Genomic DNA, 22673 nt, shown 5'->3' on the forward strand with positions numbered 1-22673 from the left:
AATAATAGTTAAATGACTTGTATGTCCATGTTGGGTCACTTTATTTGTACAGCACTATATTTACACCCATAAGCAAAAATGCATCATGTAGAACACATTTTTGCTGCCCCCTTTAATTTGCCTCTACACAATAATGAAAACGGCTCGTGTGAATGTAGCATGAAGAAGCTGGGAATTCCTAGCCAGCAGAATCAGAGGCTCAGGATTAGGTGTTCCCAGGCCACAGTATAAAGACATAGTTGGAGTTAATGCGTTTTTTTTTTGTTTTTTTTTTAGAGTAACAAAGGATCCTTTTCCCTTAAACCATAAGAGCACAGTGCTTGTGCTGTGTAATTTGGCTCACTGTATCATATAAAAAACCTGGCTGATCCAGCCAGTTTCTGCCCTCCCCTCTGTAAACAAGACCACGGTTAATCATGGCTGCTGAGCCCTGACACCCTGGTCAGTTTACGTGCCTCCGTCATCCGCAGCCCTCCTGTCTCTCCTCTGTCCTCCTCTGCCCAGTCCTCTCCCGCCTCCCCTCCCTGCCTATCAGCTTTGTGTGTGAGCCACCCTCCCCTCGTAGCACCGTCCTGAGCAGTGCAAACATTACTGCTCACAACCACTGCCAGCTCCTCTGCTAGTATAACCTGTAGTATATACTGCATGCCGTTTTTTTAAATTCATCTTCTAAATACCTTATTTATTCACCCCAATCAGTGGTCATGTGACCACCCGTTGCTCACTCCCTCCGATGTATACACTACATAGGGAGGTAGAGTGACCACCCCGCAGACGTCAGAGGGAGTTCTCGGCCCCTCCCTCTGTAGTGTATACATCGGAGGGAGAGAGTGAAGGGCGGTCACATGACTGCTGATCGGGGAGAATAAATAAGGTATTTAGAAGATGAATTAAAAAAAAAAAAAAAAAAAACGGCATGCAGAATATACTAAAGGTTATACTAGCAGAGGGGCTGGTAGTGATTGTGTGCACTGCCTTGGTGACCCCTTAAAACATTAAACCAGTCTTTAATGCAAGGAAAGAAAAAATATTTCTTTATTTTACTGCCATCAATACAATTTAGTTCCAGAACTGAAATGACATAAAAAACAAAGGATGTAGCAGCAAAATAATCTTTCTTCTGGAATCAAATTATCAAGTAATCAAAAACATTTATTAAATAAGAGGTATATGATGTTCTCAGTGTACAAAATATTTTGTCAAAAAATGGTATCAGGGTTAACATATTCCTTTTGTTAGAGGAAAAAAATACAGACAACAAAAATTTTATCAAAACATTTTTGCCATCAGGAGTGGAAAATCGTCATACAGAACACATCTCTCATTTATTAATCTCTAGGGAAACTTTTCTCCAGCCTATATACTATATGAGCAAATCTGCAATGCTAAAGGAGACCTTGAGACAACCACAGCACTCAATGATAAATATACAGCATAAATAACCATAACCCGTTTTCATTTTAGTTTGCACTGTTTGGCAACAAAGTATTGTCATTGGCAGGAAAGTAATGTCATTATTTTGCCCATAACAACTCCAGAAGCCTCTAAGGCTCCGTTCACATGCCAGCGTATGGATCGCGGGCGCGATTCCGCCCGCGATCCGGAGGTTATTGCAAATCGCGGGACGCCTGTGCGTTGCCCGTGATTTGCAATAGCCCCCCAAACGCTGAGCGATGTTGCCGCGATTTCCGTCTGCTGAATCGCAGTAACATCGCGCAAAAAAAAAAAATCGCGGGACGCATTACGCCCAAAAAAGTACAAGAGCTTCTTTGGAGCGTATTGCGTCCCGTGATTTTTTTTGCGCGATGTTACGCTGACATGTGAATGCAGCCTTAGTGACAGCTACTTTCTTTCTATGAAGCATGAACACAGTGAGTCACTGCGACAAGGTGTACTGTTAATGGATAAGTGTATGATTGTAGTAAAAAGCAAATGACATATTCATTTGTAATTCTCAGTGCTGTTTTTCTGTTGCTGTGTGGACTGCAGTCCACTTCAGTGTAGAATGCAGACACCTGACTGTAAACAAAAGAACCTTTTTACTGATCTGTCTGTGATGATAGCTATTAGGTCAAAAGCAATTGTATAAGTTACTAGGTGTCTCCTGATATATTACAAAAGCTAATGTGCACTTATCCTTTAAGAGTAAAGCCTCGTACACACACACCGATTGTTGGCCGTAAATTTTTGGCCAGCGTCCGATCGGCCGATTGTCGGCTTGTTAGTATGATGCTTCCGACAACCGACTGCGACTTTTCGGCCGAACAAAATCTGGTGTGCATTGCTATAAAATTTTTGTTGGCCTTCAGCAGAACGGCCGATTGTTCCTCAGTCAGTACAGATTTCGGCAGACAAAAATGTGATGATCAAGACTGGGCATGCTCAGAGAAGAAAAAACGCGAAAAGTAGACCAGAACATGACATCACTTCTGCAGTTGGTTGTGGTTGGCCGACAAAATTCGTGTGCAGTCTAGAGCACATTTCAACCAACACAACAACACTGGACAAAAGACGGCCGATCGTTCGGCCAACAATCGGTGCGTGTGTACGAGGCTTAAGAATGAATTGTCCATGTCTCCTAACCACTGCAGAAAATTACATTTTTACAGTGGAGAATCTGTGTATTATCCAGTGCAAATTTATACAGTTTCTAAGAAGTGATTTTTACATTTCAATGCAGATACAAAAAAAGCTACAAGGTATGCATAGATATACATTTTTTCTGGAAACGGAATTCACTTTTAATAAATGTCAAAATTCAAAATAATGTTCGCAACAACAGGTGTGTTCAGTGTTGGAGCAGCAAAGAGAGAGCTCTGTTTTTGAATTGGTACAGTAGGTTGGCAGGAACATTGTCCATAGAGTTGGTCCCCATGAGATCTTTGGCTTCGTAATACAATCCAAGTCAGTAAACTTCGATCTACAGTATTCCTGACATGTCAGGCAGGGTAACGCTATCTCCACTCATGTGGACCCCAGCTGTATACTGACCAAAGAATGGTAGAATCCTTTTATCTGCAGCAGTTGTTGATGTGTTCCTAGTTCTACGACCTTCCCGTTTTGGATAACAGCGATTTTGTCTGCGTTCTGAATGGTGGAGAGTCGGTGGGCGATCACTATACAGGTGCGACCCTCTCGAGCTTTATCCAGAGCTTCCTGTACCACCTGGAGGAGAAGAGCACATGCACTGAGTACTCAGCAAAAGACACATAGTACAGAACCATACCCTAATGGGAAAGCAGGCTTTGGTTTAAAATCTGTGATGGTTCCATGTAATGGTTCCATCTGTGATGGAAACTAAACTTTCATATGCATAATACTAAATAAAAAAAACACAGGGGACTTAAAATGTTCAAATCTCTGGCCTGCCATTCTTATCCACCAGCATCTTCATCCTGTAGCTTCACCACTAAGGGGAGTGTACAGTCAAGAAAGTTCAAAAAACCTACAATCTTGGTTTTTATATTTGACAGTAGGTCAGTGTTATTATTAAGAGTTGCTAAAATTGCTAAATGCATCCAATAAACCCTTTTTCCTTCTCCCTTTACAAGGAAACAACAGCTAAAAACCCTGCCCACAATCTGGTGCCATGAACAATTTTGGGGCCAATTCAATAGAGCCTTTGCAACACTTTTATGGTCCCTTGTGCCTAATTAATGAAAGGTTTGCAATTATTTTGTTCTGACATGTGCAACAGATTCAGGTGTACAGATACAGGCCAGTGCTCAGTGCGGGCTTCCAATGTAGTAAAGAGCAAGAAATGCATATTTGCACAGGGAGGTGTGACAGCTTCCTACTCAAGGCTTGCTGTTTGCTAGGATGCTGACATCCTAGTAACCAATGGTTCATCCCTGACCCCAGTCAACTGCTGACCATAAGATTCCCCAGCTAACGGGCAAATGTAAACAAAGGGGACATGGTGAAGAGAACAACCTAGATTTTATTTTGTATGCCACTTCTTTTTAGTGTAGTTTATATATTGTATGTCGCTCTCTGTCACCTCCTCCTATAATGCTAGCACAATAATTAAAGCACCCCTCAAAATTTAGGGCTGCTTTAAACTGGGAGGGTGGGCAGTGGTAAAGAAGTCAACAAAAACACAACTTTTTCCCAAAGTGTATGGCAGTGGCATAGCAACTGCTCTTAAGGCCTAGATGAGTTCTGTAGCTGTCATGGGTGTGACAGTTATGCACTCAGGGCTCGCTGGCTGTTTTATTATTCCAGGACTAGATCAAGCCTCATTCTGACATGTTTCACCCCAAAAGGGCTTAATCATAGAGACTGCATAAGAGGCCCAAGACTTGTACTCTTAACTCTAGATGCAGCGATAGAGGTTCCGTGATGAGGAAAGGGCTGCCTAGCCAGGCAAATAATCTTGTAGAAATATACCAAGGTTGTAGGAGCCCTCACAACATGACATCCCCAAAAGGAATGAGTACCCCAGGTGACCGTCCCTGAAGTCATCCTGAAGGGGAAAGCAGAGCGAGCTGTGCAGCTCCCAGTGGGTCAAACACACAAATATATTGGAGGAGAGGGGACAGTTGATAAGGGGAAGGTGGACTTCTAGAGAATAGCTGCACAGTTATCTTTTCATGTGGACCTTTAGCTCAGCATGAAATATAATTGTAGCTACAGAGTACAAAGAAGCCTTTTCAGTAACTGAAAATGTGTAAGCATGGAATGCCAAGTTAAACTGATCTTTAAAGTGCTACTAAGTTATACACATAGGGGGTGATTTATTAAACTGGGTAGTGCAAAATCTGGTGTAGTTCCTCATAGAAACCAATCACTTTCTAGGTTTTTTTGTCAAAGCTTAATTGAACAAGCTGAAGTTAGAAGCTGATTGGCTACCATATACAGCTGCACCAGATTTTGCACTCTCCAGTTTTAGTAAATCAACCTCGTAGCTCTTCAATCAATACTGACCAACATTTTTCGAGACCAATCAAGAGTACTGCACAAATCTACTGCTTTACCTTTTCGCTCTCAGTGTCCAGAGCAGATGTGGCCTCATCCAGCAGCAGGATTTTAGGTCTTCGAATAAGGGCTCGTGCTATGGCGATCCTCTGCTTCTGACCTCCAGATAGCTGTGTGCCCTTGTCTCCAACACGAGTATTGTATTTCTGTAGAAAGGCAACACACTATTAGAGATGCAGACTGTAATGATGCACATAACAAACACACATGTGAATTCACACACTTTTGCTACTTCATAAAATATCTTTATTTTTCAATGTATTTCTTATTATAGGAGGAATCCATGACTCTCTGAAAATCATGCTAGGCTTTCAAATTAGAAAGCCCAGTACTAATGCTATGATTTCTGGCAGAAAATCAAGAGCTGCCATTTATGGTTATGGAGGGGGGTGTCCCTTTTCTCACTTATTCAAATCTATTTTTAGCCACAGCAGCTACCTAAAAAAAAAAAAAAAAAAAGAGACCTTGCCTAAAAATTCCCCATATTTACTTATTAAGAGCAGGTGTTTTTAAGTAGCCTTGCAAGATTTGAAAGCAACTTTTTTTGTGTATGTGTGCGCTATTCTCTATGGTTCAATTTGTATATTGGTCTTTATAGCAGCACCAGCCTAAGGGCTCTTTCACACAGTCTGCCTCCATAGGCGGATCCGTGCTGCTCAGCAGGGGATCGTAAACACAGATCCCCCACTGAGCAGGCAGGTGACAGCTCCCTCTCCGCTCTGTGTGAGGAGAGGGAGATGTCAGAGCCACATGCATCTCTATGGGGGAATCGGATGAGAGTGGACCGCCTGTCCGCTCTCATCCGATCCCATCCGATCCGATCCCCTGGACGGATGGAAAATAGGGTTTCCATCCATCTGGATTTCACGGACAGGATCGGATGCGGATGGCAGCGGGTGTTAACGGACATGTCTCCGCTGACATCAGCTGCCCTATAGGGATGCATGGGGGATCCGATCAGATCCGCCTAAAAAACTGACAGGCGGATCTGATCGGATTGCTCGTGTGAAAGGGGCCTTAGAAATGTGTGTTTAGGGTGTGCCCCCCAATATCTTGTTTGCTACATGTTTAGTCCTGACCAGACTTCTGGGTGGAGCACCCCAATCTCCCACAGCAGTACCTCATTATCATTGTCCACCTGTGAGTAGTTATAGGAGGGGTCCCTTTTTATTGCAGTTTTAGCAGAGGAATCTGCAGCTAGCAAACGTCTCCCATTAAAGAGTGAGTATGCCCCATGGTTCTGAGAAGTGGGATTTATATTTTCTATGAATAGTGTAGAACCCACTGAAAATGGAGTACTTTGACACAGTACAGTGGTGGGCTTAAGCACAATATGACCATATGGTATGACTAAATCCCCATTTTGACTTATTAAGAGCTAGCCTTGCAAGATTTGAAAGCAACTTTTTTTTGTGTATGTGTGCGTTATTCTCTATGGTTCAACTTGCATAGAACCTGACCTCCTGCCTGTATTCATATACAATACATATGCGGCTCTGTGAGCCACACTTTGCACTGGCGTGGCAGCCATTTCATTTGAACGGGCTGCCGTGCCTCCTGAAATACAGGTAAAAGGATGCAATTTCCAGTGTATGCGGCGTGCCATTAGGATTACAGCACATTTTTCTGTCTGGGTGGTTGTAGCTGTGGAAACAGGTGCGGACCACAGCGGAAACCACTCACACAGATGTGAACGTAGCCTAAAAAGGAACTGGATAATATTAAAAAATTAACAAAAACTACATTCCCTTTTAAAGTTTACAATGTTATGTAATATTGTGGTCATGATTATCAGACAATAAGACACTACAGAGCTGAGACTTACATCAGGGAGAGACTCAATGAAACTCTGGATATTGGCCTCCTTGGCCGCCTGTTCAATCTCTTCTTGCGTCACATTTCGGCTGTTGTCACCATATGCAATGTTCTCTGCTATGCTGCAGTCAAACAGCATGGGCTCCTGGGATACAATACCCATCTGTGCCCGCAGCCACTGGATGTTCAAAGCCTTCACATCAGAACCATCTATGCACTGCAAGAGACACACAATGATAGCTGTTACACACTGGATCACGGTTTTACAATGTAAGATATCTCTCAGATTTCAAACAGTTCATGCTGCTGAAATATCTATCACATACATGCAATACAGTATTAGGATTGAAGAGACTTTTTATCTCCACAACAGAAATCCTTATTATTGCATTTTGCTTTGTAAATGCACATTCGAAAACACAAGACTAACACAAGAGGTGCCAAACTTTAGGCCTCAATTATCATTATTCAATTGTCTTGGTACCTTATTGGTCAATTTTTCGTTAATCTGGTGCCAACTGATCTCAATTCTAATCAACCCCGAAACAATGAGTATTATGGAGCCCTGATAACTGTTTATCATTCTCTACTTTGAATCCCTGTCGGTGACTTAAGAAGAGGGGACCAATTCACTGAGGTCAAGTGAGCCTCACCTCCCATACATTTTTTGCTTAAGATGAGCCAATATACATACAACAAAGCTATAATCATCAAGGGCATGCTATAACCAAAATAATACTGGTATGACAAAAAGAAAAGTTAAACAACACAAGGAAAAATTATACATTTTGTGAAAAGGTCAGTATAAGGAATTTAAATGTACTGTATGTTTAAAGGTAAGTAGGGTGATATTTAGGGTAAAAAACTTGTAATTAACCTTTAGATGCAAGGGGATGCAATGAATTCAGAGATTTTGTAGAAAACTAGGAATGTTACCCACAGGTACACTAACTATTAGATAAGTAGTTATTGGCTTAAGGCAGTGGTCTCCAAACTGTGGCCTGCAGGTCAGATGCCACCCTTTGCTTGCTTTTATTCTGCCCTCGGGGGAATATTCCCAATGATATGAGGCATTATTCTTGCCATTGACACAAATAATGGCACATTATTTATTTCGCTAATGCCAACAGTGGGGCATTATTCCTCCTACTGACACCAATGATGAGGCGTCATTCCTAACACTGACACCAACGATGAGGCGTCATTCCTCCCACTGACCCCAACAATGAGGCACTATTCCTCCAACTGATGCCAATGATGGGGCACCATTTCTCCCACTGACATTAACGATGGGGCTCTATTTCTCCCACTGACACCAATAATAGAGCACTATTCCTTCTACTGATGCCAACAAAGGGGCACTATTCTCCCCACTAATACCAATAATGGGGCACTATTCCCAATTCTACTGACCACAGGCGTTACAAAAATGTTTTTACTCACACTGACCACCAGGACTGAGACGTGTCTATTCGCAGGGGCGTACCTAGAGCATTTGGCACCCGGGGCGGATCCTATATCTGGCAACCCCCCCCCCCCAGGCGACGAACATTGACGTGTCACGTGTAAAATGTATGGAGACCACCTTTTACATTACACAGCCCCCTTACCCCTGGACCCCTTTACATTACACAGCCCCTGGACCCCTGGACCCCTTTACATTACACAGCCCCCGTACCCCTGGACCCCTTTACATTACACAGCCCCGTACCCCTGGACCCCTTTACATTACACAGCCCCTGTACCCCTGGACCCCTTTACATTACACAGCCCCCTTACCCCTGGACCCCTTTACATTACACAGCCCCCGTACCCCTGGACCACTTTACATTACACAGCCCCCCATTGGAACCCTTTACATTACACAGCCCCATCCCCCATACAACCCTTTACATTACACAGCCCCCCAATATAACCCGTTTACAATACAAAGCCCCCACCAATAGAACCCCTCTACAATAAATCCCCCCATAGAACCCCTATACAATACAAAGCCCCCCCCCATAGAACCCCTATACAATACAAAGCCACCCCCCAAAAAAAGAACCCCTTTACAATACAAAGCCACCCTCCCCAGAAGAACCCCTTTACAATACAAAGCCCCCCCTCCAAAGAACCCCTTTACAATACAAAGTCACCCCCCCCCTCCAAAGAACCCCTTTACAATACAAAGTCACCCCCCCTCCAAAGAACCCCTTTACAATACAAAGTCACCCCCCCCCCTCCAAAGAGCCCCTTTACAATACAAAGTCACCCCCCCCTCCAAAGAACCCCTTTACAATACAAAGTCACCCCCCCTCAAAATAACCCCTTTACAATACAAAGTCACCCCCCCTCAAAATAACCCCTTTACAATACAAAGCCCCCCCCCCCCCGCCCCCTCAAAATAACCCCTTTACAATACAAAGCCCCCCCGCCCCCTCAAAATAACCCCTTTACAATACAAAGCCCCCCCCCCACCTACCTTTTTAGGAGGAGAGTGGAGGAGGAGGAACTGTTTAAAGCAGAGAGGATGTGAGAGAGACTCACTGTCACTCTGAGCCCTGAATACACAGCGATCGGCACCTCGGCGGGAACTGCAGAAGTTACTGTGCTGGTTAATGAGCAGGTGAGGTGATTGGTTGATAGGCGGTCCTAGCAACCAATCACCTTCTCATTAACCAGCACAGTAAACTGCGGCAGCGCCGATCGCTGTGTATTCAGGGCTCGGGAGTGACAGTGAGTCTCTCACATCCTCTCTGCTTTAAACAGTTCCTCCTCCTCCGCGGTGGAAGCAGTCTGGCGGCCGACCCCGGGTGTCACCCTGATCTTCCCTGACACCCCCCTAATGTGTGGCACCCGGGGCGGACCGCCCCCCCTATTGGTACGCCACTGTCTATTCGTACTGATACTAGGGCATTTTCTACTCCCACTGACCACAGTTTGGCCCCCCAAAGTATGAGGGACAGTAAACTGCCCCTTTTATTTTATTTTTTTTAGAAAGTTTGGAGACCCCTGACTTATAAGTACTAAGTATCAATTTTAAATTATCCAATATGCTCTCTAATGTCTCTTTATTTTCTATTTATGGCTACACATCACATGCTTAAAGTAATCTATTCCTTAACAGATATATTTACCACATCTCCATCGAGTGGATCGTAGAATCTTTCCAAGAGTTGGACAGTGGTACTCTTCCCACAGCCACTGCTGCCCACTAGTGCCAAGGTTTGCCCTTTCGTCACATTGACGTCCAGTCCTTGGAGTACGGGCACGTCTGGTCGAGTTGGATAATTGAACTGGACTCCCCGGAATGTAATATTTCCATCACAGTCTGACTGTAATCAAAAATAATGTTTTTGAAAAAAGACAAAACAAATTGTGTATATAACATGGGGCAAGTAATTGCATACAAATGATATGAGTGATACTCCTATCTCCTTTTTAACACTGGTATTTATCACTAGCTGCATCCTACAGCAAGCACAATAGATTGCTAGAGTTTCCTATTTCTATAATGTACAATTCTCTAAACATTGCTATTGTTCAATGTTACATAGTTAAGCCCCGTACACACGCGTCGAAATTCGGCCGGAAATTTTCGTCCGACGACCGATCTGCCGATTTTCGGCTTGTTAGTATGATGCTTCCGACAACCGACTCCGACTTTTCGGCCGAAAAAATTCTGGTGTGCAGGCTATAAAATTTTTGTCCTCCGTCAAAACACGTCCGATTTTCGTGCAGTCAGTACAGATTTCGACAGGGAAAAATCCTATGAGCAAGACTGGGCATGCTCAGAGAAGAAAGAACACAAAGAAAGCAAACCAACACGTGACATCACTTCTGAAGTAGAATTCTGTCGGTCGACAAAATTCGTGTGCAGTCTAGAGCACATTCCAACCAACAAAACACCACTCTGAACAAAAGATGGACGACCGGTCGGCGGAAGTTCGTTGCGTGTGTACTAGGCTTTAGTCAGGTTGTAAAGTCCATCTGGCTCAACCAATAATGTTGGAAAAAGTAGTTCACCATTTCTGTTATTCTTAATGTTCTTTACCTTTCTGACAGTAAATTAGAACTATAGGAATATATAAGAGACTCTGATTTAATCCAGTTATGCATTCAGTTCACTTTTCGGTTAGCCAGTGTCCCAATCTGCTGTAAACAGCAGTATAATCCAATAGTTTCGGAATTCTTGTGTCCCTCAATGGACAATGATAAAATATGCAACTGCTATTGCACAATACACATTGATTACTGGTTTATTGCCATCCTACAAGCTTTAGGATATAAATCACCATGGCTTTCATGTTTAATACAATTATAAAATTAAACTGTTAACTAAAAAAAAAAAAAAAAATACCACATACAGGAGCGTGTCCAGCATCACTATAGCTGTCTATGAGAGGCTGTCTCTCCACCATGCTGAATATATGAGCAGCTGATATCTTGGCTTTGGCATAGTCTGGAGCGAAGGAACTGGTCTGACCCAAAGCCATGGCTCCAAACACAATGGCAGAGAACACCCTGCGAAGAAGGAAACATTTTTCTTGAGTAGATTTGTGAAAAATCAGCACAGCACACATATGTGAAAAGTGTAAAAGAAAATGGCAAAAATAAGTAAATCAGTCATCTATAACAGAACCTAATATCATTTTCAGCATGTACCGATCAGCAGCATATAAAAGTAACACTTTAGACTTAAGTCTTCACCAGCAGCACATTTGGTTTGTGATAAAATGTGAAATAAGGGTTATCCTAAGTCATCATTGTGGAGCAAATATGCAGATCAGGAAAGTCAGCGGCAAGCTGCTTGCTATGGGGGCACTCGTGCAAGCTCACTCCCGAGCCCCCCGCTTCCTCCTCACTGGCTGTGATTGTCAGCATCGGGAGGTAATGACTCCCACTGCAGTTCCTGAACCAATTAGGAGGGAGAGAGTGGAAGAAGCCGCTACTCTTGTGGACAACGCTGGATTGAGATTGGGCTCAGGTTAGTATAAGGGAGGGGGGGAGCTGCATTCGGAAGGTTTTTTTACCTTAAAGTGATTGTTAAATAACAAACATGTTATACTTCCCTCCTCTGTGCAGTTGGTTTTGCACAGAGTGGCCCGGATCCTCTTCTTCTCAGGTCTCTCTTCTGCGAGTGCCCCAAAGCAAGCAGATTGCTATGGGGGCACCCGAGCTCAGTCACAGCTCCCTGTGTCCATTCAGACACAGAGCCGCGACCCAGTCCCGCCCCTCTCTGTCCTGATTGGCTGACTGACTTTGCTCAAAAGCAGCGGGAGCCAATGTCGCCGCACTGCTGTCTCCGCCAATGAGGAGGGGAGCCCTGGGCAGCTGAGAAACTCCAGCAACATCGCTGGATAAAGCTGGGCTCAGGTAAGTATTAGGGGGGCTGCTGCATTAGGATAAAAAAAGTCTGCCTTACAATCCCTTTAATCCAGAGAATGCATTAAGGTAAGAAAAAGACTTTAGAACTCCTTTAAACCAACCAAAAGTCTTTTTCCTCAATGATGGTTCATCTACTTAACCCAAGTAGTAGAAAAGACATCTCCACAGAGTTTTGTTAGCAGACAAAACAGATTCTGGTTTAGTGATAAATTCCATGGGTTACTACATACTAATCATAAGGCAAAATGTATCAGAGACATTAATTAGAAATACTTACAAGAATACATCTTCTATATTCATGTGTCCATTCGCCACAAGCCATGCACCAAATCGGAAGCACCCAGCGTAAGCAAAGTACATGATGGCCTGAGACAGCCCAAATGTCACTCCATGGATATGAGCCTTTTTAATGGCATTTCTAGGAAAATAGATTACATTTTAATAACTTGTACAGTATACATTTTTCTAATAGTAACATTCTTTGTAAATGTACAGTGCAACTCTCTTAGGCAACCTATCTCTCTCTAACTGTAGTGAAACTATAAGTCCAAGCATGCCCTGAAAGTCCTAAAGACCAACACTGGGCTCAGCCCCCCAAGTGCCCCCAAAGGCACCCAAAAGTGCACTTTTACTTTTTATTATATATAATTACCTTTTTCAGATGTCTTCAGGCCAGTTATGTGGGTTTTCTTCCTCTTCACCACTTCCCCGGCCTGAAAGCTGAACTTTAGGGATGATTGTATACCTATAGTACATTGGCCAGCTTAACCCAATATAAGCATGCATATGTGATACTTCATCAGCCTCCATGGAAGCTATAGAATACTGTAGTAGTCCAAGCCGCCATGCATTGCCTTTCTGCATAGTAACCACAGAAGGGCTGCCAGTTGGCACAGCACCTGGAAGACATTGGAAATGTAGTAGCTCTGGCTACAACAGTGATTTACAACTTCCAGAGAGGCAGATAAGGTATCACGTATGCATACTTACAGTACATTGGGCCATATAGTTTTTATATACCTGTAAAGGGTATCCTTACACATCACTCCTGCTTTCTGCACTACCTTATTGAATAATCCAGAAAAAAAAAGGATTTATTGATAGTGATGGGCTCGGGTGTCTTCCAAACTCATCTCTAGCCAAACTCCGAACGTTCACATTTTTTCTGCTGTTGGAAACCCTGCAATCACGTTATCAAAGAGGTGGGGTGGGAATGACCTTGCCTGCAGCTCATTGGAGTAAAGAAAAATGGGCTTTTTGACTTAACGTAAAATCCATTTCTCTTATGTTCATTGAAGGACACACCTCCTGATGCTTCTTAACCATTGGGTTATACTGCCCCCTACAGGAGTAGGACACTAGGCAGGAAAAAGCTTGACTACGCCTATGGGCAGTCCCAGAGGGTATATACCCACACTCAAAACAACAACAGTGCTGTGCCACAAACAATGTAACAACATATTCTACAAGTGAGTGTAAATAGTCAACACAGGCATATATAAATGCGAATAATAATAAATAAATAAACTGTGAAAATTCATATATCTACACGAGCAATATCAAGAGTCCATAATTGTGCAAAGTAAACCAGGTTGTGCCGAAACGTGCAGTAACAAAGTACTGGTGATGATAAACAAATTCAAAATAAAGTGTTTGTGCTTTCCTCTGCTGGGAAAAAATGGCCGCTCACCTCCCTTTCTGACCCCTGTGTAACCAGCGGATCAGAACCAGCAGTTTCCCACAGGGGACGAAAGCAATCAGGTATTAATGGACTGAAGGCAGACAAGGACAGACTGTTCTTCTCACTCTCTCTTAATCCTCTGTGTGGATGCAGGAAAGATAATGACAAGATCCAATGCTCTCCGTTTGTAAAATCTATTACCAAAAGCATAACAGTAATGCACTTACATGAAAAGCACATGAGCTGTGCGGGCTGGAAAGACAGGAATTCTTTGACTGAGTGTCAGTGAGGTACATCGGATGTAAGCCTCCGCCCCTATACGCGTTGCGTCACGCGTTCACTTCTTCAGTAGGGGTGGAGTCAGCCTTGTCATTCCGATATTTATAGACCATAGTGGCTGTCAATCCCTGTGCGCACACCTGCATCTCTAACTACACAAATGAGCTCACACTCCCGGAAGCAGTGTACACAGGAAGAGACACTTCGCGGCTCTGAAAATAATGGGGACACAGAAAAATAATACCTAAATAGAGAGGGTGAGGGAGACGACCTGGTAGGGGAGGACCTTTTAGGGGACCACAGAGGGGAAGGGGGGGATAATCAATGGGAACACCAGCCATTCATTCCATCTTGGAATGACCATCAGAGATATCAGAGGGACTGGTACCAAGAGACCTATCATGAACCAGAAAGTGAGAGTCTTATGATCGCAATCCGGAACATGATGGGTACAATATCCACATTAATAATAGATTTGCCCCCCTAACACAACCATCCTATTATAATTCCAACCAAAGTTTTTTAGAAAAGCCACCCACTATGAGGAACAATCAGTGATCAGATTTAAATCCATTTGGGGCAAAAGAAGAGAAAGAGGGAGGAGAGCAGGGAGCAAGGGAACAAAAAAAGGAAAATACCAATAGGCAAGGGCATTTACAACATAAGTGGACCAGAATTGGATAAGGAGGAAATCAAAGTTTTAGACAAGAATTGAAGTATGCCCCTATAAAAAATGTAAACAAGTTTGATACCTATGTGCATGTACAGAAATGTATGCGCATGCTTAACCAAAAAAAAGTACTTCTTACCGAAGCCTGATACCAGACCCCTGTTTTTTTTTTCCTAATCAAACAAGTTCTTTAATGAAGAAAAAATTCAAATGAACAAACAGTAACAAATAGCCATGGGAATACAGCAAATCAAGTGGACTCAAAATAAGAATGGGTACATGCATCACAGTCGGCAAGCAGAGGAAATACATGACCAAAACATGGTTGGAATTAGATATCAAACATGGAATATATATAGGGTTCAATATACATAGCGAGGCAGCGGTCCAGGGCTCAGATGCACGTCTCTAGCTCCTGCAACCACCTGTCCCATATTTTATTAAATTTAGTAGGACAGCCACTGTGGACATAAATCAACCTTTTGTAGGGTATCGTTTTATTAACCTCTTGAAGCAAGTCATGGAATGAGGGGGGTTTGTCCCGCATCCACTGCCATGCTATCACTTTCCTGGCAAGAAATAATGTCTCATGCAAGAAGAGGGTGGTAAATTTGTCTATACTAGTGTCGGGGAGTATCCCCAATAAGCACGGTTTGGGGAACAGCGACAAAGGAGAGCCCATAGTGTCATGTAAGAATTTGACGATCTGCGTCCAATAGCCCTGCAGGTCTGGGCAGCTCCATAACAGGTGGTAGAAGGTTCCTCGGTCCAGCTGGCACATAGGGTAAAGGTCAGAGGAGTCACGTCTATACCTGGCTGTCAGAAGAGGGGTGAGATAAGCACGGTGGAGGATATATAGTTGTGTGAGGCAGTCAGAGAGTCTAGGGGGAAGCCAACTTACAGGCGTCCAGGGCATCACTCCACTCATCATCCTCCATCCCACCCACATCGCTCTCCCATTTAGTCTTGGACCCCTAGTGACTTTTAATCATTCTGACCTTAGAAATAAATTAGTGTTTAGACCTTTTAATGCTGATAATAAATATTTGGAAGATCAAAATCCCCATTTACTTCAACTTTGGGGAAAAGAAAAAGTAGAGCCACATTGGAGGGGGGGGGGGGGTAATTATATAAGACATCTTAGCAGAAAAGAATCCTCCTGGATTTATGAGATGAAAGCATTAGCACCTATGGGTCTTAACATAGACTTTGATATCAATTGTTTTATTAGTGACAGGTAATTTTAGGTTTAAAAAATTATATAATTTTTGTTTATATATATATATATATATTACATACAATTTTTTTTTTTTTATAATGTTTTTACAATGTTATATGGTAATTTATGTGAGTTTTTAACCATGTTCCGTAGATAGGAGTCAGGTAATGATCGGATGTGTGTGCTCTGGTTTTTATAGATAGAATTTTTATTTAGGTATTGTTTTTCGGTGTCCCTATTATTTTCACGTCCGCAATGTGTCTCTTCCTGTGTAGGGGGTCCCACCGTCCCAGGGAGGGGCCCACAACCACCCCAAAAACCCTCAAGGGGTAGAGCAGGGACAGCTACTTACCATAACTGAAACAGGGTGGGCACCACTCCTGACAGACCACCACTCCATCGGGATGTGGATGGCTGTCGGCCAGGAGGAACGTTGCGACTCAGGCCGAGGCCAGGTCGTATGTGCCCTCGCAAACTGTTTAACTTGCAGGCCAGCCCCCGTCCAGTGGGGCTATGTCGCGGCCTACCTAGCGCGGAGCTGAGGCCCACTGGCCAGACTGGGGGGACCCTCTGGATCTAGATTATCCAGTCTGTCACCCGGTCTGGCAGTTGATAGTAGATTCTCACAGGAACAAAATAACAAAGATAGGAAAAAATCTATTTAAAAGGAAAAAAATAGCCAGGATCAGAGATTCCAGCAAGGAACTAGGTCCTTACTTCTGACTAGGCAGAAAAAAATGAGTGCCTATAGCTGAGTGTGGGTGTATACCCCCTGGGACTGCCCATAGGTGTAGTCAAGCTTTTTCCTGCCTAGTGTCCTACTCCAGTAGGGGGCAGTATAACCCAATGGTTAAGAGGAATCAGGAGCTGTGTCCATCAATGAACGAAAGAGAAAAGAACACAAATTGGAGGATACCCAAGCTCATCTCTATTTACTGATTTGAAAGGTGACATGTTTGGAAACTGCGGCTCTGCCAGACCCACATATTATATTTTCTTACTTGTAGGGTCCCACCAGTCTCTCTTCGTACAAAGCCTCAAAGGTCCTCTCCCGTGTTAGAGAAACAACAGTACGGATATTTTCTACAGCGTCAGTGGCAATCTAGAACGGAAAGAAAATGATATTTATTAGACAGCGACAGTGGGTCACCAGAGACTGGAGAGACACTTGAGTTTGTCTTTATTTCTGTCCATCTAGTCCTGAGATTTACACAGTTATACTCTGTCTGTCAGGTCAGGAGACCTGGTTTTTATTTGTTACAGGTCTTGTCTCCTCAGCTGTCCAACGTTCTTGGGTCATGGGCGGGCCTCTGGAGTCCTCATGTTTGATGCAGAACTGTTGGTCCTGCATGGTACAGGATGATGTCAGAGAAAGACCTACATGTCTGTCCACAGTCAGCTTACAGGAGAAGAGTGCATGCCCTCAACTGTGTCCTGCATTTTCCAATTACACTCTGGGGTGGCCAGGATGTATTGTTGCTACATAACCTGTTGTGTGCCAGGGGTTTCTGGATTACAAAACTGGCTGGCCAGAATTCCAAATCCTTTGGCAGGTAAAGCAGTTCACATATTGATTATTATATACTTGAATTGTGTATTTAGTTGTTTGCCTGGAGTTCAGATTCGAGTGATCCCTGCTTTCTTGTCTAGATGAAGGACACTTGTACTGTTTAGTCTATAAGGCTTCATTCACACGTTGGCAAGGGGTCGGAAAACCAGACGGTTGAGTTTTACCACTCCAAACCACCAGAGCACTCTGGTGCTCAGGCTTTTTACAAGTTACAGAAAAAATGTAACAACATTTTGCATTTAGCAGACACTAACATGACCGATGCAAGTCTATGGACCTGCACTGCAACGATCCCATGTCCACATGCAATGCGGTGCGTTGGTGTGGCATTAACAGGGGCTAATCAAGCAGTGAGGAGATGACATATCACCTCTTCACCAATTGTCAAACGTCCTCTGAAAAGTAAGCCACTGCTCTACCGCACAAGTGAACAAACGCCTTAGGCTCCATGTACACGGGACGTTGTTAAAAGTCCCTTTAAATGCTGGAATTTTTAGGACGTTTGAAATGTCCGTTAGGTCGCGTTTGTACCCGCGTTTAGCGGGCGTTTGCGTTTAGAACCGTTCCTAGAGGTCAAAAAAATGATTCCCCTTTAAAATGGAAAAACGCGAGCGCTAAACGCGGGTCATCGCGTTCGGTCGCGTTTTTGCGTTTGAAACGCCGGGAAACACACCTTCGAATGCAAATAATTGCGTTCTAAAAAACATCCCCGAACGCAACTGCCTGCAAATGACTGTAAACGACCATGTGTACATGGACAGATAAGATAACATGGAGCTGCGTTCAGGGGCTTCTGAAAAAAACACCCAACTGCTCCCAAACGGCCATTTCCAACGTCCCCGTGTACATGGAGCCTTAAGCTGTAAAAATTTGCATCCACAATTACTATTATCAGTGACCTTTCTGAACCAGACCCAACTCACTTTTCCAGCAACTTCCAGTTCCTCTTTGTCCTTCTTCGCATGGCCAGCAAATGTCTTCATTTCAATGAGAGCAGAGATAGCAATGACTGGCACGATAGCCAAAATAAGAAGAGTTAACTGCCACCCGTAAATAAAAGATATTATAGTGGCAGTGCCGAGGTTTGCAATGTTCTGAGCTAGCAACGCCAGTCTGCTTCCAGTAGCCTAGAAGAGATTTACACATTGAATTAGATCTTCCCTGATTTAGGTCTTGATGTACAGTATATACATTGCATGGATTTTCAACAACCCTTAGGCTGGGTTCACATATGTGTGAATTCTCAATGGAGCCGGTTCACACAGGTCTGGGACGGCCGTGGAGCAAATTCCAAAAGGGTCCTGTGCGTGTTTGGGTCAGGTTCAGGTGCGAATTCAGGTAAAAATGTGGACCTGAATCACACCTGAACCAGTGAATAGACACGCACCTGACCCCAGGCACGAACCCGTGGCTGCACATGCAGTATGTGAACTCAGCCTTACATGAGATTCTCATCTGCTTCTATTCTGTAGATACTGAGACAACTAGTGCAACTGCCAAGCTCTTTTGCAGCTTTGTGAATAAAGGTAATCTTATTGATGGTTACTGATTTTAGTTGCTTCAGTCTTTTCTGAGAGTTTTCATAATGAATAATATTGCACACCCTGAGTGCCTCTAGATTTGTAGTACCCTGTAAAAAACTATTGGCACCTAAGAAAGTTGAAGGGGATGCCTGTATTTTGAAATCAAGATCTGCTGATTTTTGGAATAGATAGTTAGCCTTTTACAGATGCAAGGTGACAATAATGGTTCTGGTTGAGGCTCCTGTGATATTGGGGGATGTTTCATGATGGTAGATGTGTTTTTAAATGAAGCCTCACCAGTCTGTGTTTTAAAGGCTTGCCAGCCCACCTTTACTTGAAAGAAACAAAAACAAGGTATATACAAGGTTTCTCACACAGGGGCTTCAGCTTCACAAAGAAACCACAGGTAATGAAAAAATGCTACCCCACCTGGCTTCATTCCACAGCTCTGACACTGTTAGCAACGGTCTCCCTGACCACAGATTCCTCAGGCTCCCTTAGCCTTAGTTGAAGCATCTCGCTGCACGGGGCCCACTCCTAGCCTCCAAATAGGGTTCTTTAACCCCCTGGGTTTGCTCCCTCTTTCAGAGACTTCCAGATTTCCTCCAGCCCCCTGGACCCGCTATCCGCCTCAGCTTTCTTGACCTCTCAGACCCTCTTTTGGTCTCCAAGGCCCACGTAGCTGTCACAATTTTTCCAATCTTTTGGGCAAGGAGTCGCCCTCACAAGGGATGCAGTCTTTGACGGGAACAGGATCTTCTTACAGGGCTCTGTCTCCAAATAACAGCAACTCCATATGCAACTGTCCTGAGTTCTGCTCAGATCTGGTTCATAATGATCCTGCACACCTGTGCACTCACACAGGCTGCAGTAAACAAGCAAAGCCCAGACATGGGACTGAAGGCTCCGTCACACCCAAGACTCTTTGGAACCTTCAATCTCCCGGCCCGGATTCAGAACTACCAAATCCAGAGAAAACTTAGGGCACAGTTTTCTCTGCTCACAAAACATCTGCTAGAGCTTCTTAAACTGTCAATACTACAGTAAACCCCCGCTCCATCGCGGTTCAGTTTTTGCGGTCCCGGTATATTGCGTTTTTTTTTGTAATGTTATTTTACTATATAAATCATTAAAAATTAAATATTTTTGTGTTTTCCATAGCTCTTGCTATCCTTTATGTGTTTAAATGAGTTTCTATTGTTTTAAAAGTGTGTTTAAAGACCTTAAAATGCTTTTACACGTACAGTGACAGTAAAAAAACATGCCTACAATGCATTTTAATAGGGTTTTTCTATTTCGCGGATTTTCACTTTTCGCGGCTGGGTCCGGATCGTAACCCCCGCAATGGAGGGGGGTTTACTGTATAGCAATTTTTCTAAACTTTCACAGTGGCAGGGCCTCGCACTGTCACACTGCCAACAATCTGACTACTGTTAACATAGTGGTTAAAAAAGAATGCCCAGTGTCATTCAACCTGGAAGACTGAGGAAATCCCGTCAATGTAAGGCTTCTTTCAATGGTCTGTGCTCTGCTTATCTCCAGTTTGCTCAGGGGGGAATCTGTTTGCTCAGTAGAGCAGAGAGGGCAGATGACAGGTTCATGTCCACCCAGGGGCGTACCTACAGGGGTCGCAATTGTGTGCGGTACACCTGGATAGAAGGAGCGGCGGCATATGGTGGAACCGATCCCTTCCCTCCTACAGCAGCAGAATGTCTGCTTCTCCTCCTCTCCCTCCTTCAGGCATTCAGCAGCTGCAGGAGGGAGGGAACCAGTTTCTCTTTATGCTGCTGCCCCTCCTATCCAGCTTCTTAATGCTCCCCCCCCCCCCCAGTGGGCCCCTGTCCTCTCTTCCGGCCCCCCCTGTGCTTTCCCCAGGCCCCACCTCCTCTGTCAGAATGGAGATCAGGGAAGGGGCCAGTAAGTGTTTTATATACCAGCTCCTTCCTTGTTTGAATGAATACCGATCACTGACTCTGTCCATTCATAACTGAACCATAGTAAACTACGTTTACTATTTTTCAGTTTATGAAGAAACTGAAAGCTCTGTACAGAGTTTTTCCTGTCCATTCACTCTGTGCAGCTGAGGCTGTGGAGATGGAGATTAGGGGCTATGTGTTTAATATCCTTTCTCTGTCTCAGAAGTGAAACATAAGAGGTCTGTTTAGACCCCTGATATCTCACCAACACGGCCCCTACAAATTAGTAATATAATTATTATAATATAATAATATAAATAATATTGTAAAATAAATATAAAATAAAATAGTAAAAAAAATAAAAAACTACTGACATCAGTGGTGGAACAACCAGGGTTGCAAAAGCTCAGAAGGAAGGACCTTGGCCAGGGGTCAGGGGGCACTTCATGGTTTCTTGCACCAGGGCCCTTAAGGTACAAGTCACGCCTCTGTGTCCACTCCATTGGACACGGACACAGCCTGCTCTGCTCTATGGGTGGCCAGGTGTAAATGAACAGACTGTCCATTTACACCTGGCTGCCCTCCGATCTGATCTGCCAGATGGATGGGGAACGGATCTTCTTCCATTTCTTATGTAAGCTGTTCGGGTTGGAGGTAGGCGAGGGTAAACAGACACAAGTCTGCTTACAACCACATCTTCAAATAAATGAAAGGAGGTTTCCAATCAAGTCCGCCTGAAATACGGACAGGTGGACCAGATCGGACTAATTGTGTGAAAGAGGCCTAAGGCATCATGAACCCACTCGCTAAAGGGCCTCATCACACAATGATTCATTGTGCTTAGCCATTATCATGTCAACCCCGCTTCCTGCATCACTGAGGCCTCCCACCACTTGGGCAAGTCCAAAGAGGAAGATAATTATGTGTGTCACATGGCTGGCCTAGTGACATATGGAAAATATAAGTATAAAAAAAAAAAGTAGGTGGGGACAGAGTTGTGCTTTAAAGCCCAACTCCAGACAATTAAAAAAAAAAAAAAAACATCCCCCAATAACTCTAGGGGAACAATAAAAGGAGATATACTCCACCCCTCCCTGCAGCTAGACCAGTGTCCACAACTTCTGAACCCCCATGCTGCACTGGTCTAGAGTCCTGACATCATGAAGACCAGCTCTGCTCTGCATGTCAGGATGCCAAAGAGCAGTCCACCACTGGACCGCAGGGGAGTACCGTCCTCCAGAGAGTGGAGGATCAGGTAAGTAAAACAGTTTCTCCTCTTTCATGGACAAAATGAGCTATTTATTCTTGTAATGCAAGGAATAATATTTTTTCTGCCCAAACTGGCCTTAAAATATGAAATGTTATGATTTTGTGTGTTAGCAGTAAATAAAACATTCTTTTTTCTATTAATTTATCACTACTTCCAGGCAGAGGTGAAAAAATAGACAGCAATGCGTAATAACCTACCCCATGAACTTGAGAAGCGTCTGAAGCCAGTCTTGTGGTTAAGGCGCCGGTGCTGTTCTTTTTGTCGTCAAACCATCCGATTTCCTACAATGTAACCATACACACGAGGTCAAATCAGAAACTGCGTGGTGTGGAGGAAACAACAACTTCCATTTAAAGAATGCCAAATGCGTTATCAGACAAACA

At 43.8% G+C, this 22673-nt stretch overlaps 1 protein-coding gene across 1 annotated transcript in view; it reads right to left on the reverse strand.

The window, feature by feature from the left end:
• Window positions 1–2635: 2635 nt before the first annotated feature.
• LOC309556293 (ATP-dependent translocase ABCB1-like) overlaps window positions 2636–22673 on the reverse strand; it is a 94685-nt gene continuing 74647 nt past the window's right edge. The window contains exons 16-24 of the mRNA XM_082258731.1: window positions 22488–22571; window positions 18505–18708; window positions 17013–17113; window positions 12440–12580; window positions 11142–11298; window positions 9912–10109; window positions 6803–7009; window positions 4977–5123; window positions 2636–3165 (exon numbers count right to left, since the gene is read on the reverse strand). Coding sequence (XP_082114857.1) covers window positions 2965–3165; window positions 4977–5123; window positions 6803–7009; window positions 9912–10109; window positions 11142–11298; window positions 12440–12580; window positions 17013–17113; window positions 18505–18708; window positions 22488–22571 — 1440 coding nt within the window. The 3' untranslated portion in view covers window positions 2636–2964. The remainder of the gene's footprint in view (window positions 3166–4976; window positions 5124–6802; window positions 7010–9911; window positions 10110–11141; window positions 11299–12439; window positions 12581–17012; window positions 17114–18504; window positions 18709–22487; window positions 22572–22673) is intronic.

The sequence above is a fragment of the Pelophylax lessonae genome (assembly GCF_965119305.1).
Source record: "Pelophylax lessonae genome assembly, chromosome: 5".
NCBI lineage: Eukaryota > Metazoa > Chordata > Amphibia > Anura > Ranidae > Pelophylax > Pelophylax lessonae.